Below are 15,515 nucleotides of genomic sequence, written 5' to 3'. Positions count from 1 at the left end.
TTAATTTTTCTTCCCATTGTGGATTGTATTTTTCTGCTTCTTTGCATGTGATATATATATATATATATAGCCACCCCCCCACACACACACATTTTATTGCATACCAAGTATTGTGAATTTTACCATGTTGGGTGCTAATTAACCTTAAAATCCTTTTGAGCATAGTTTGGGATATAGAGAAGTTACTTGGAAATAGTTTGATTCTTTTGGGTCTTGTTTTTAAAGATTTGTCAGGTGAGGCCAAAGCAGCATTTATTCTAGCCTTAATTTTTCCCCACTGATAAGATGAGACTCTTCTTAGTAATCAAACTGAAGTTCTGTGAATTCAAAATTTTCCTTCCTTACTGTTGGTTCTTGTGTGAGCTACAGGCACTGTTCTCTCTAAATTTTGTGGGTGGCTCTTTCCTCAGTCTTGGGTCATTGTCATTACTCAGTTCGATTGTAAGAAGGATTTTTTGCAGGTATCTTTAGTGCTTTCGGTAGAGTTCTTTCCTCTCCAGTGCTCTTGACTGCAAAATAGGCATCTTCATTTCACCACATTCTCAGCAATATCTCCAAAACTCAGGGAGATTGCTGGGGTTCAACTGAGTCGCACCTCCCTGGACCATAGTCTGGAAACATTCTCCATGCATTAAGCCAGGGAAGTCATAGGGCTTACCTTATTTGTTTTTCATTTCTCATGGATCACTGTCCTTTGTTGCCTGATGTCTAATGTCTTAACAGTCATTGTTTCATACCTCTTGTTTCATTTTTTAGGTGTTTCAGATGGTAAGAGAAATATAGCCTCTGTTACTCTGTCTTGGCCAGAAGCAAAAGTGTCTAAATAAATCTACATAGCTGAATTTAATATATGGAGAGGTGTCAACATAAATTTCTGAGGAAGGTTTGGATTATTTATTGAATGATAGTGGTTCTTTTTCATTGGGATATCAGTGTATGTTTTCATACCATATAGCACTGTTAATCTTAAAGAGTTTTATATTTTAAAAACAGGATTATAAAAAATATAGCACATGCAAATACACACAGTGACACACAATATTCAATAGTCAATCCTGGGGAATGTGAAGTTGAATGAGTGTTGTCATATAACTGATGGCCATGTAAATTGTTACAACCCCTTTATGTTTAGTTAAAAAAAAAAAAAAAGAAAACCTAAATAATAATACTTTATACCTAGTGATTTTTACTCTGGGATGCTATTTTATGGGAAAAATGAATAAAAGCTAATTTTTATGTAAATTATTCCCTTTGTATATATTTAGCTAAAATTTAGAAATAATAGTTGTTTAATGATAGGGCAATGATGCATCCATGTGTATATAGTCACCAAAACAATCTTTACGAAAAGTTTATCCAAACAGAAAGATTTATATTATATTGTAAATGGAAGTAAAATCGGTTTATATAGAACTTATATTTCTTAACTTATTAATGTAAGTTGATAATGACATATATCTTATTATGTCAACTGTAGAGTGCATTAAAACATGTATTTTTGTTGTTGTTTTAAAATTTATTTATTTATTTTATTTATTTTTGGCTGCGTTGGGTCTTCCTTTCTGCGTTCGTGCTTTCTCTAGTTGCGGAGAGCGGGGGTTACTCTTCATTGTGGTGCGTGGGCTTCTCATTGCGTTGGCTTCTCTTGTTGTGGAGCATGGGCTCTAGGTACTCAGGCGTCCGTAGTTGTGGCTCGCGGGCTCTAGAGCGCAGGCTCAGTAGTTGTGGCGCACAGGCTTCACTGCTCCCCGGCATGTGGGAACTTCCCGGACCAGGGCTTGAACCCTTGTCCCCTGCATTGGCAGGTGGATTCTTAACCACTGCACCACCAGCGAAGCCCAAAACATGTATTATTATACATTAAATAGGTGTAAGTATATTGAATGCCGACTTAGTGCCATGCACTGTACTATATACATGGGCATAGAGAGGGGAAGTAAGATCTGTTTTACAAAGAAGTGTAGAGTACCATAGGATCAAATAAATAGGCTAAAGAATGGTGTTTGGAAAGTGAAATTATTGTTTTTTAGTTACATTACAAGAATGGCTTATCTGATATTCATTGACATTTATATCTACATGTTTTGTGAGCAGGCAACAATCCTTCTGGTGTTTTAGAGTCATAGAATTGTACTGTTATTTTATACTCTTCTTATTTGGCCTACTGAACTTTATACAATTATTCTAAGGTTTATTACTTTCTGTCTATATGTCCCCAAAGAGTTTATATTATATTGTTCTTAATTTAAAAAGCACAATATTATTTAATTTCATGGATTTTAAAATTATATAGTATTAAATGCCTTTATATTTTATGGTCTGCTATTGTTGAAAATGTCTACCTAAAAGTGATGAGATTTGGGTAGTGAAGAGGCATACTGAATTTGATCTGCTGATTAATAGACATCATGGTATTGGTCTCTTTATTCTTCCAGAGAAATTGAATCTTACATTTGGATACATTATATTCCTTTTCTGCTAGTTTTTGATCTTTACTTATTCCTTGAGGATATGATCAATTAATAATCATGTCTGTTATGTTCTAGGTGAAGAGTAACTCTTGGGAGAATACAGAATATATTTTGTCCTTATTGTATTTCTTTGCATCTTGCAGAGTGCCTGGAACTGGAGATCAATAAATTATTTCTGAGTGAATGAATAAATTAATTGTAGAAAAAAGTCATTTTAATTGTTACATATATATATATATATAATAGTAATATCTTTCATACTATAGAAAATAAACCATGTTATATTGTTAATATACATGGAATAATTATCTTGGCATTCTAATTCTTAAAATGTATTCTCTACCTATCTTGTATTAATAGCATATATCATGAGAAGATGAGTAAAGTATGGGGTGAATAACAGATTGATATTATTGTGTCATTATCTAAGTCTACTAAACAGTACCTAGTAATATTTTATAATTCAGTTAACTATTTTAATTTTTCTTGGGAGTAGAAGTGCAAGGACAGAGATAGCAGTAATTTCACTGCAATAACAACTTTATGATAAAGATTAATTTCTATGCTGTGCTTCAATTGCTATGTAGATTTATGGAGAGTGTACGGACTGAATGTTTGTGTCCCCTGCAAATTCATATGTTGAAGCCCTCTCCCCCAGAGTGCTGGTATTTGGAGATAGAGCCTTTAGGAGCTAATTAGGTTTAGATGAGGTCACAAAGGTGGGGCCCCAGTGATGGGATTAGCGTCCTCATGAGAACAAGAAGAGATAAGAGTGCCCTCTCTCTTTCTGTCATGTGAGGAGACAGCCAGAAGGTGGCTGTTTACAAGCCAGGAAGAAGGTCCTCATTAGAACCCTACCATGCTGGCCCCCTAAAGTATGACTCTCAAACTTCCAGCCTCTAGAACTGTGAGGAATAAATTTCTGTTGTTTAAGCCACCCAGTTGATGGTATCTTGTTATGGCAGTCTGAGCAGACCAAAATAAAAATTGTTACTGAGAAGTAGGGTGCTGCTGTAACAAACACCTAAAAATGTAGAAACAGGTTTGGAATTGGGTAATGGGGGGAAGCTAGAAGAGTTTTGAAGTGCATGCTAGAAGAAACCAAGAGTATTTTGAAGGGATTACTAAAGACGATTCTGGTGAGAGGAGAGCTGGAGAGGAAGTTTCCATCTTCTTAGAGAATACATAGATAATCATGAACAGAATGTTGGTAGAAATCTGAATGGTAAAGGCCATTCTGATAAGGTCTCGAAAAGTGGAACATGTGTTTTGAACAACGGTGAAAAGGTAATCATTGTAATAAAGTGGCAAAAAACTTGGCCAAATTGTATTTGTGTTCTAGTGTTTTGTGGAGGGTAAAACTTGCAATCTATAAAATTGGATATTTAGCTGGGGGGATTTCTAAGCAAAATGTTGAAGGAGGGGCTTGGTTCCTTCTAATTGATTACAGTAAAATGTGAGAAGGAAATGAATTTGTTAAGCAAAAAGTAATCAGTACTTAAAAGATTTGGAAAATTCTCAGCCAATCCATATAGCAGAGAACACCAAAGGTATGGCCAAATAGCCCTTTGATGAGATTAGTATCTATGTGAATTGCAGACCTAATCAGCTACTCTAGCAAAACATTGCCAGTTTCAACTGAAGAAGATGGAGATGAGATGAAATGAAGAACAGCTTTTGGATTTCTTAGATCCCACAGGACAGGACCATACAGCTATTTGGCTGTGAATGTGCACTATTCTTCAAGACTAGGAATGAATGATCCTGAATGTGACTCAGAGATCATCAAGGCTCCCTCCTTGGCTTCAGGGGTGGGGAATGGGAGGTATGCCATTGCCTTGGTTTCAACAGATAGGCAGCAGCTGTCTGGAGCATCATGGGACACAGGGCTGCCAAACATAGCCTGATTGGGGGTGGGGGTCATGACCCCCATTTATATCAGAAGACTTCTGTTTATCCACCACTGCTGTTAATGATAACCCAAAACATTACCACACTTCTTGCCAACAAGCTCAGGGAAAAGTTAACCTTCTTTATTCTTAAATTTGAAGGTAAATATAATTAGTGAAAGATGTATAATAGGATAAAAGACAAAAGTTAAGGAACTTTGGAGGAATTTCATTTGATATATTGTTCTTATCTGCTGTGCCACTCATAATATTGAGTATTACGTTTATTCTTACCCATTGTCCTTCAGGATATTTTGAAATATTGTTTTTAAACATCTAGAAAATTTAAAAAGACTTTGTGATTAAAATAATTTACATAAAAGAGGTTGATCAACATTCCTTTATTTATGCTTTACTATTTTCTTAATTTTATAGGATATAAAGTGTGATTGAACTGAACATCTATTTGGTTGATCCTCATCATGAACCGTGCTTTTAGCAGGAAGAAAGGTAAGTGTGTCCACTAAAGACCTGGCAGTCATTTCAATATTACTGTTCAAATCAAGCAGAGATATTAAGAAATCACTTTTTCTGATTATCAAACCATGTGACTCTAGAATGAAGTTAGAGTTGCAAAAAATAAAGTGATCTGACTTAGGAAGTTAGTCCTAACTTCACTTTTCATAGCCATAGTACTAAATTCCCTGAGCTTACATGGGCTATAGTGTTTTAAATTCACTCCTGTGTGTGTGTGTGTGTGCATGCACTTCACTTTTTATTGAATAATGAATAAGGATTCATGATAGGTGAATTGATAGCAAGAGGCCAAATAAATTTGTTATTAATTTTAAAGTAGGAATTTAAAATAAGTATAAATATATCGTAATTATCAGTACAGAAATTTTTTTAAGGGGCAGGAAAACATGGCATTTGGCAAAATATTTCTTGATACACTCATAGGAAAGATAGAAAAATTTGATAGTTTTATATAGTTCAGTAAAGTTAAAATAATGTATCCTTGCCATTCTAGAAGGAGTTCTCTAGTGGTGGGCACAGGGCTCTCTCCTGTTTAACATGCTGTCAATGACCTGGGAGAGAATACTTAAATGATGCCACTCAAGTTCTTAGGTGATTGAAAGTAGGAAGAGATAACTGATGTGGTAGGATTACAGGCATATGGGGGGGAAATGACTAGTTAGGTCATATTCCACACTGTAAACTTAATAAGATATTGTAAATTGCCAAACATGGGTCCAGAACCTCTAACACTTCTATACTTATTTATATATTGTTATTATTTGGAAGATGCACCTTAATTGCTGTGTGGGTAAAACATGGCTGAAGAATAAAGTCATCAGTGTGGTTATCAAAGGTTCCAGTTCATTTTCTAATGGATGAATAATGAACAGTCTTGAACCAGGAAATAGATTAATTGTTCTACTCCATGCCCTCAGTCACAGTATGTTCTTGCTTTTAAGGATGAATTGACACACTGTAACATGCCTGGTTGAGAAAGGCTGAGATGACTTCAGGACTTTCAACCATGCAACAGGAAGCATGGCTGAGAACCCTTGGTGTGGTCTTGCAATTTTTGAAGACCTATGAATGTTTGAATGCTGTCATTTGTTCATGGAACTAACTTTAATAAAGGACAAATGGGTGTAAATTATAAGGTCATTGATTAAATGTAGGAAAAAAATTCCAACAAAGTTGTGCCAAAGTATAACGGAATTATTCAAAGTATTACCTTTATTTTTTACTGAAATGAGAGGTGTTCGAACATTTGGATGTGGTACAGAGGATTAATGTATTCAGTAGGGATTTAGGTAATGTGAAGAACTTTCAGGCACTTTTCAACCCTGGGAAACTAGGAATTTATTATTTTACTTATTTTTCAGAATAAGAGGAAGGCAAAATGACATTTATTGTGGTCTGTAGCTTGCTTCTGATTTAAAACATATACCAAAAATAAAATCATGCTTCTCTTTATTCCCTTTACTAGTAAAAAATCTAGAAATAATTCTCTGATATATAGAAGTATTTTTACTAAGACAATAAAAACCTTACATCACAACTCATCACTTTAAACACACTATCTTGTTTTTTAAAGACACTTCAATATCTTCGCTTTTTATTTGCTTAGAATTCCCTTTCCCATGGTTTTAAAATTGAAACTTCACATTTCTAATTTACTCTTTATTTGAAGGGGATTTGGAGTGGTTTTTCACTGAGAAATCCCAAGTGTTGGATAGTAAGATGAGTAACTGGCGATTGTATATTTGTCTCACTTGAAGACAGTGGGAGTACAACCATGAGGAAAATCAGAGTGATCTAGAGAATCAAGAAGCAGAAACTTGTTATTTCCTGCTTTGCTGCATTCTCTTTAAATTTCTTTTGACTTCTCTTATTTTTCAAGTCTAGTGATTACATATCAGAAAATTTTTGATCAGTGTTTCACTCCAGTTTATTTAGAACCTGATGCCGGGAAGTTCTACCTTAAGTTCACCAGTCACTTCACACTCTCCCATTTATTACAGTTGTAAAAAGAAAACTTCTTGGAGCCTGTGCTCCTAGTTTCAACCAGTAGCACTATTTGTTGAATTTTAATTTGAGATGTAAAACTGGAATTTTATCAGAGAATTCATACACTTGACCATCAGGAACTGTAATTATAGCCCTAGAGAATATATAATTCAAGTCATCTTTCCAATAACTAGCATCAACATACACTGTACTGTACTCTAAACAAAACAAGATCGTCTTTTATCTTTAAAAACTTATCTCTTATTTCATAGATATCCAATTTACTTGGTTATTACATGCAACCTTACTGAATCAGAAACCCAAGGAAAAGAGATTATCTTAAACCTAAACATAATTGTTTTTTTTTCTCTTTTTATTAAATCTCCCAATTAGTAATTTGGTATTCTTTGATTGAATTGTCCAGGCACTTCACTGATTTTCTTTGCAAATGCTTTAATGGTTATTAGAGTTGCTCATAGGGTCTGAAAAAAACTGAATGTACTAGAATTGCATCATTTTGGACTATTTTGAAAAGCTCTGTAAAAATTATCTAACCCCAGATTCATAGATTAAATTTTAATTAATGTTTTATAGCTTCTTTCTTTCCCTATGTTAGCTTTCTTTTTGAACTTTTAAAATCTTATATTCTATTTATTATGTCAAAAATTAATCGTTTAGTTAAAAAAGCATAAACGTGATTATTCAACTAATTACACTTTATGTTCTTTAACTTATCAGTTGATATAGTGATGAGTAGAAATAATCATAGTGCAAAGCACTTAAATTTCAATAGTTTTTAAATATTTTCCTTTTCATGAAAATTTTATTCAAATGCATCCATTCATCCATCAATATTTAGTTTTAAATTAATATGTTCAAAGTAGGTTTTTTCACTATTTTAAGCTCTGGTGATACAGGAATAATGACGTTTACTGCATCTTTCTAGATGAACTCTTAATCTAAATACATTTGAATACCTAGATTTATTGACCCAGTAGTCAGAGTGGTTTGACAGCTGTCAAATATTTTTGAAATGTTGGCCTTTCCTTTTATGTGAATGTTCACTATTAAGTCAGTGATTATAGTTTAATATCAAGAAAGGGAACACATTCTAGAGTGTCTGTGTTCCTGTTTCATCACCAATTCTATGTATCCAGTATCTTTTGTGTGTCCATATAGTGACCAAAGACATCATCTGTACCCTTTCTTCAAGGTCAGACACATCTATATGAGTTAACATATAGTTTTGTCCTGTCAGTTTTTCCTTTTGCCAAAGTATAAATTAGAATGACATTAAGGACTCATTTTGGAAATCCTTCAGGTTTAATAGGTGTATTACCTATACTAGAGGTATGTAATGAACAACCGTTAAATCGTCAGCACTTGGTGTGTGGATGTAGATTTTTTGTAATTGTAGTAACTGCAGCTTATCCGCTGGTAATTTAGTATTGTGATTATTTTAGTCTTTCACCAGTAACAGCTAGATATACCTAACCTCTTTCTAGGTTACTGCAATACGAGACTATAACAAAGGCAGTGTCATGAGTTTTCAAATAATAGTGTTTTAGAGGAGAAAGCAGTTATCCCTCTGCTTCAGGATTGGAATGAACCATCGGATTCAAACTTTAGTTAGACTTTGCATCCTCCTGAGCTATGCTCTGTGTCTTGGAAAAGGAGACATGAGAAGAATTGAGTTAAGGGGTAAAAAAAAGGAACTAGATATCTTTCTAGGTTTTCTGAAGGCAGATCTTTGGTGTTTTTATTATCTTGGCATACAGTATTGTGATAAATTTATTTTAATATACAAGAGCAAGACTATATTCCAAATCTAAGTACAAATTATTCTTGAATTAATCATATCACTATCCAGTAGCAGTCATAAAGAGAAAACTGTAGTTAAAATGAAAATCCATACAAGAAATAAGAGTTATACATTATTGTCAATGTCAGTATGTCAATACCGCTTTTTGAAGCCTAGGATGTATTGCTTCTCAAAATATTTCACCCAAGTACGGCTGTCACATATCCACTTCAGTAATCAGAAATAGCCCTAAAATTCATCATAGGCACAGGATTTTATTGATCCCTCATGTTTCGTCTTAGAAATCCTTGTAAATATTGCATTGAACCCCATAAACATATTTAATATATAGTGCATTATCCTTTGAATGGTTTAAAATTCCAGGAATATATGCCATTTTCTCTATGTCTTCACATTCCTCCAGTTTGAGAACATATTAATTATACCGAACTAGTTTCTGTTAACATCATTTTCTTTTTTTTTTTTTTTTTTTTTTTTGCGGTATGCGGGCCTCTCACTGTTGTGGCCTCTCCCATTGTGGAGCACAGGCTCCGGACGCGCAGGCCCAGCGGCCATGGCTCACGGGCCCAGCCGCTCCGCGGCATGTGGGATCTTCCCAGACCGGGGCACGAACCCGTGTCCCCTGCATCAGCAGGCGGACTCTCAACCACTGCGCCACCAGGGAAGCCCTAACATCATTTTTAAATGTTCTGAATTGAATGTTGAAAATGCTTTGTTAGTAATCTGATATTTTCTTTTAGTGTGTACTTATTTAATATTTTTCATGGTAAAATATATGTCTGATTTTATTCTATTTATAATATTGATTCTAAATTTTTAAATTCCCATTAGGAGTAAAATATTCACAAAACTCCACTTAAGACATAACATATTTGAAGATTGAGAAGTTTTACTACAGACAAATGCAGTTTGTAAAAAATCAGCAAATTAGATTTGTGTAAACGTTAGCATGTTTTGCTTTTTTCCTGCTTATATGTTCCACAAAATATTTTTGGAAGATATGTGGAATATATAAATCAAATTCAAAAATTGAATGAAAATTTTATTTTCTATTTTATCAATAATATACAATACAAATTACTTTCGATATCTTCTATTTTTTTTTAACATCTTTACTGGAGTATAATTGCTTTACAATCTTCTTTTAATTACTTTTATTTCTATTATTCTATTACACTAATTTAAATAGTGTAATAATTTCAAATTACTGCATTTAAGATCATTTACATCCAAAACTCCTGATAGTGGACCCTCAATCAATATTTCTTTAAATTGAGGTTAAAAAATTATCCTAATATTATATTAATTTTTAAATGAATTTAGTAGATTGATTCATTTCAGCTTTATATAAATTCAGTTGTTAGTTTAATGTTAGAATTTCCCGTTACTAGTTAATTCTTGATACTAAGGAGTAGTAACAGTCATGAGAAAAGAGCAGATTACTATTTATTGAAAAGGGAATTAAGAAAAATAACCTGTTATTCATGAGAGTATCACATGAAATAAGAAAAATAACACATAATTATTCACATAATTGATATAATTACTCATAGCCCAACTGATGTTCTTTTAATATTCTTTAAAAATTCAAAATTGTTTTATTATTAGAAAGCTTTTAAAAGGAAAATACTTTTATATTAAGGAAAGAATCCTATAATTACTTTGTGGTTACATTGTTCATATATCTGACTAGTTATTATTTTTCATTTTAGCAAAACTATCTCCAAATTGGAAGTGCTCCCATCCATATCAGACTCCTTTCAAATGCATGAATATGACACCCTTAGAACCTGTGATTTAATTTAACACTGTGTATTCTTCATTGCAGACAAATCATGGATGCATACGCCAGAGGCTTTATCAAAACATTACATTCCCTATAATGCAAAGGTAAAATAGTTCATATGATATTACTGAATTTTATTTTGCTATAGTATTATTGCTATTATATTATTTTTTTATTTAACATCTCTATTGGAGTATAATTGCTTTAGAATGTTGTGTTAGTTTCTGCTATATAACAAAGTGAACCAGCTATATGTATACATATATCCCCATATCCCCTCCCTCTTGCGTCTCCCTCCCACCCTCCCTATCCCACCCCTCTAGGTGGTCACAAAGCACCGAGCTGATCTCCCTCTGCGTTACAGCTGCTTCCCACTAGCTATCTATTTTACATTTGATAGTGTATATATGTCAATCCTACTCTCTCAATTCGTCCCATCTTACCCATCCCCTTCCCCATGTCCACAAGTCAATTCTCTGTGTCTGCATCTTTATTCCTGTCCTGCCCCTAGGTTCATGAGAACCTTTTTTTTTTTTTCAGATTCCATGTATATGTGTTAGCATATGGTGTTTGTTTTTCTCTTTTTGACTAACTTCATTCTATATGACAGACTCTAAGTCCATCCACCTCACTACAAATAACTCAGTTTCATTTCATTTTATGGTTGAGTAATATTCCATTGTATAAACGTGCCACATCTTCTTTATCCATTCATCTGTTGATGGACACTTAGGTTGGTTCCATGTCCTGGCTGTTGTAGATACTGCTGCAATAAACACTGTGGTACATGGCCCTTTTTGAATTATGGTTTTCTCGGGTATATGCCCATTAGTGGGATTGCTGGGTCATATGGTAGTTTTATTTTTAGTTTCTCAAGGAACCTCCATACTGTTCTGCATGGTGGCTGTATCAATGTACAATCCCACCAACAGTGCAAGAGGGTTCTCTTTTCTCCACACCCTCTCCAGCATTTATTGTTTGTAGCGTTTTTGATGGAGGCGTGTGAGGTGTGAAGTGATACCTCATAGTTTTGATTTGCATTTCTCTAACGATTAGTGACGTTGAGCATTCTTTCATGTGTTTGTTGGCAATCTGTATATCTTCTTTGGAGAAATGTCTATTTAGGTCTTTTGCCCATTTTTGGATTGGGTCGTTTGTTTTTTTGATATTGAGCTGCTTGTATATTTTGGAGATTAATCCTTTGTCAGTTGCTTCGTTTGCAAATATTTTCTCCCATTCTGAAGGTTGTCTTTTGGTCTTGTTTATGGTTTCCTTTGCTGTGCAAAAGCTTTTAAGTTTCATTAGGTCCCATTTATTTCTTTTTGTTTTTATTTCCGTTTCTCTGGGAGGTGGGTCAAAAAGGACCTTGCTGTGATTTATGTCATAGAGTGTTCTTCCTATGTTTTCCTCTAAGAGTTTTATAGTGTCTGGCCTTACATTTAGGTTTTTAATCCATTTTGAGTTTATTTTTGTGTATGGTGTTAGGAAGTGTGCTAATTTCATCCCTTACATGTAGCTGTCCAGTTTTCGCAGCACCACTTATTGAAGAGGCTGTCCTTTCTCCATTATATATTCTTACCCCCTTTATCAAAGATAATGTGACCATATGTGCGTGGGTTTATCTCTGGGCTTTCTATCCTGTTTTATTGGTCTATATTTCTGTTTTTGTGCCAGTACCATACTGTCTTGATTATTGTAGCTTTGTAGTATAGTCTGAAGTCAGGGAGCCTGATTCCGCCAGCTCTGCCTTTCTTTATCAAGATTGCTTTGGCTATTCTGGGCCTTTTGTATTTCCATACAAATTGTGAAATTCTTTGTTGTTGTTCTGTGAAAAATGCCATTGGTAGTTTGATAGGGATTGCATTGAATCTGTAGATTGCTTTGGGTAGTAGAGTCATTTTCACAATGTTGATTCTTCCAATCTAAGAACATGGTACATCTCTCCATCTGTTTGTATCATCTTTAATTCTTTCATCAGTGTCTTATAGTTTTCTGAGTACAGGTCTTTTACCTCCTTAGGTAGGTTTATTCCTAGATATTTTATTATTTTTGTTGCACTGGTAAATGAGAGTGTTTTCTTAATTTCTCTTTCAGATTTTTCATCATTAGTGTATAGGAATGCAAGAGATTTCTGTGCATTAATTTTGTATCCTGCTACTTTGCCAAATTCATTGATTAGCTCTAATAGTTTCTGGTAGCAGCTTTAGGATTCTCTATGTATAGTATCATGTCATGTGCAAACAGTGACAGTTTTACTTCTTCTTTTCAGATTTTTAAATTTCTTTTTCTTCTCTGATTGCTGTGTCTAAAACTTCCAAAACTATGTTGAATAATAATGGTGAGAGTGGGCAATCTTGTCTTGTTCCTGATCTTAGAGGAAATGGTTTCAGTTTTTCACCATTGAGAACAATGTTGTCTGTGGGTTTGTCATATATGGCCTTTATTATATTGAGGTAGGTTCCCTCTATTCCTACTTTCTGGAGAGTTTTTATCATAAATGGGTGTTGAATTTTGTCGAAAGCTTTTTCTGCATCTATTGAGATTATCATATAGTTTTTATCCTTCAATTTGTTAATATTCAATTAACAATTGATATCAGGATATCAATTGATATCCTGTCAATTTGTTAATATCCTTTAATTTGTTAATATTCAATTTGTTAATCATGTGTATCACATGAATTGATTTCCATATATTGAAGAATCCTTGCATTCCTGGGATAAACCTCACTTAATCATGGTGTATGATCCTTTTAATGTGCTGTTGGATTTTGTTTGCTAGTATTTTGTTGAGGACTTCTGCATCTATGTTCATCAGTGATATTGGCCTGTAGTTTTCTCTTCTTGTAACATCTTTGTCTGGTTTTGTCATCAGGGTGATGGTTGCCTCGTAGAATGAGTTTGGGAGTGTTCCTCCCTCTGCTATATTTTGGAAGAATTTGAGAAGGATAGGTGTTAGCTCTTCTCTAAATGTTTGATAGAATTTGCCTGTGTAGCCATCTGGTCCCAGGCTTTTTTTGTTGGGAGATTTTTTTTTTTTTTTTTTTTTTTTGGCGGTACGTGGGCCTCTCACTGTTGTGGCCTCTCCCGTTGTGGAGCACAGGTCCGGACACGCAGGCTCAGCGGCCATGGCTCATGTGCCCAGCCGCTCTACGGCATGTGGGATCCTCCCGGACCGGGGCACGAACCTGTGTCCCCTGCATCGGCAGGCGGACTCTTAACCACTGCGCCACCAGGGAAGCCCTTGGAAGATTTTTAATCACAGTCTCAGTTTCAGTGCTTGTGATTGGTCTGTTTATATTTTCTGTTTCTTCCTGGTTCAGTCTCAGAAGGTTGGGCTTTTCTAAGAATTTGTCCATTTCTTCCAGGTTTTCTATTTTATTGGCATATAGTTGCTCATAGTAATCTCTCATGATCCTTTATATTTCTTCAGTGTCCGTTGTTACTTCTCCTTTTCCATTTTAATTCTGTTGATTTGAATATTCTCCCCTTTTTCTTGATGAGTCGGGCTAATGGTTTATCAATTAGGTCTATCTTCTCAAAGCACCAGCTTTTAGTTTTATTGATCTTTGCTATTATTTCCTTCATTTGTTTTTCATTTATTTCTGATCTGATCTTTATGATTCCTTTCCTTCTGCTAACTTTGAGGGTTTTTTGTTCTTTTTTTCTCTAACTGCTTTAGGTGTAAGGTTAGGTTGTTTATTTGAGATGTTTCTTGTTTCTTGAGGTAGGATTGTATTGCTATAAACTTCCTTCTTAGAACTGGTTTTGCTGCATCCCATAGGTTTTGGGTCACCATGTTTTTGTTGTCATTTGTTTCTAGGTATTTTTTTCATTTCCTCTTTGATTTCTTCAGTGATCTCTTGCTTGTTTAGTAGAGTATTGTTTATTCTCCATTTTTTACAGATTATTTTCCTGTAATTGATATCTAGTATCAAAGCATTGTGGTTGGAGAAGATACTTGATATGATTTCAATTTTCTTAAATTTACCAAGGCTTGATTTGTGACCCAAGATATGGTCTATCCTGGAGAATGTTCCGTCAGCACTTGAGAAGAAAGTGTATTGTGTTGTTTTTGGATGGAATGTCCTATAAATATTAATTAAGTCCATCTTGTTTAATGTGTCATTTAAAGCTGTGTTCCCTTATTTATTTTCATTTTGGTTGATCAGTCCATTGGTGAAAGTGGGGTGTTAAAAGTCCCCTACTATTAATGTGTTACTGTCAATTTCCCCTTTTATGGCTGTTAACATTTGCCTTATGTATTGAGGTGCTTCTATGTTGGGTGCATAAATATTGACAATTGTTATATCTTCTTCTTGTATCGATCCCTTGATGATTATGTAGTGTCTGTCTTTGTTTCTTGTAATAGTCTTTATTTTGAAGTCATTTTGTCTGATATGAGAATTGCTACTCCAGCTTTCTTCTGATTTCCATTTGCATGGAATATCTTTTTCCATCCCCTCACTTTCAGTCTGTATGTGTCCCTAGGTCTGAAGTGGGTCTCTTGTAGACAGCATATATAAGGGTCTTGTTTTTGTATCCATTCAGCCAGTCTATGTCTTTTGGTTGGAGCATTTTATCCATTTGCATTTAAGGTAATTATTGATATGTATGTTCCTAGTACCATTTTCTTAATTGTTTTGGGTTTGTTATTCTAGGTCTTTTCCTTCTCTTGTGTTTCCTGCCTAGAGAAGTTCCTTTAGCATTTGTTGTAAAGCTGGTTTGGTGGTGCTGAATTCTCTTAGCTTTTGCTGTCTGTAAAGGTTTTAATTTCTCCATCGAATCTGAATGAGATCCTTGTTGGGTAGAGTAATGTTGGTTGTAGGTTTTTGCCTTTCATCACTTTAAATATGCCCTGCCACCCTCTTCTGGCTTGCAGAGTTACTGCTAAAAGATCAGCTCTTAACTTTATGGGGATTCCCTTGTATGTTATTTGTTTCTTTTCCCTTGCTGCTTTTAATTTTTTTCTTAGTATTTAATTTTTGATAGTTTGATTAATGTGTGTCTTGGCATGTTTCTTCT

General features: G+C 34.4%; 1 protein-coding gene across 3 annotated transcripts in view; it reads left to right on the top strand.

The window, feature by feature from the left end:
• GULP1 (GULP PTB domain containing engulfment adaptor 1) overlaps positions 1–15,515 on the top strand; it is a 268,642-nt gene that overhangs the window by 158,268 nt on the left and 94,859 nt on the right. For all 3 annotated transcript variants that reach the window (XM_060152473.1, XM_060152472.1, XM_060152474.1), the window contains exons 3-4: positions 4,796–4,870; positions 10,534–10,595. In XM_060152473.1, coding sequence (XP_060008456.1) covers positions 4,843–4,870; positions 10,534–10,595 — 90 coding nt within the window. In that variant the 5' untranslated portion in view covers positions 4,796–4,842. The remainder of the gene's footprint in view (positions 1–4,795; positions 4,871–10,533; positions 10,596–15,515) is intronic.

Source organism: Lagenorhynchus albirostris, chromosome 6 (genome assembly GCF_949774975.1).
Source record: "Lagenorhynchus albirostris chromosome 6, mLagAlb1.1, whole genome shotgun sequence".
Classification (NCBI taxonomy): Eukaryota; Metazoa; Chordata; class Mammalia; order Artiodactyla; family Delphinidae; genus Lagenorhynchus; species Lagenorhynchus albirostris.
This window is presented reverse-complemented; position numbering and strand designations above follow the sequence as displayed.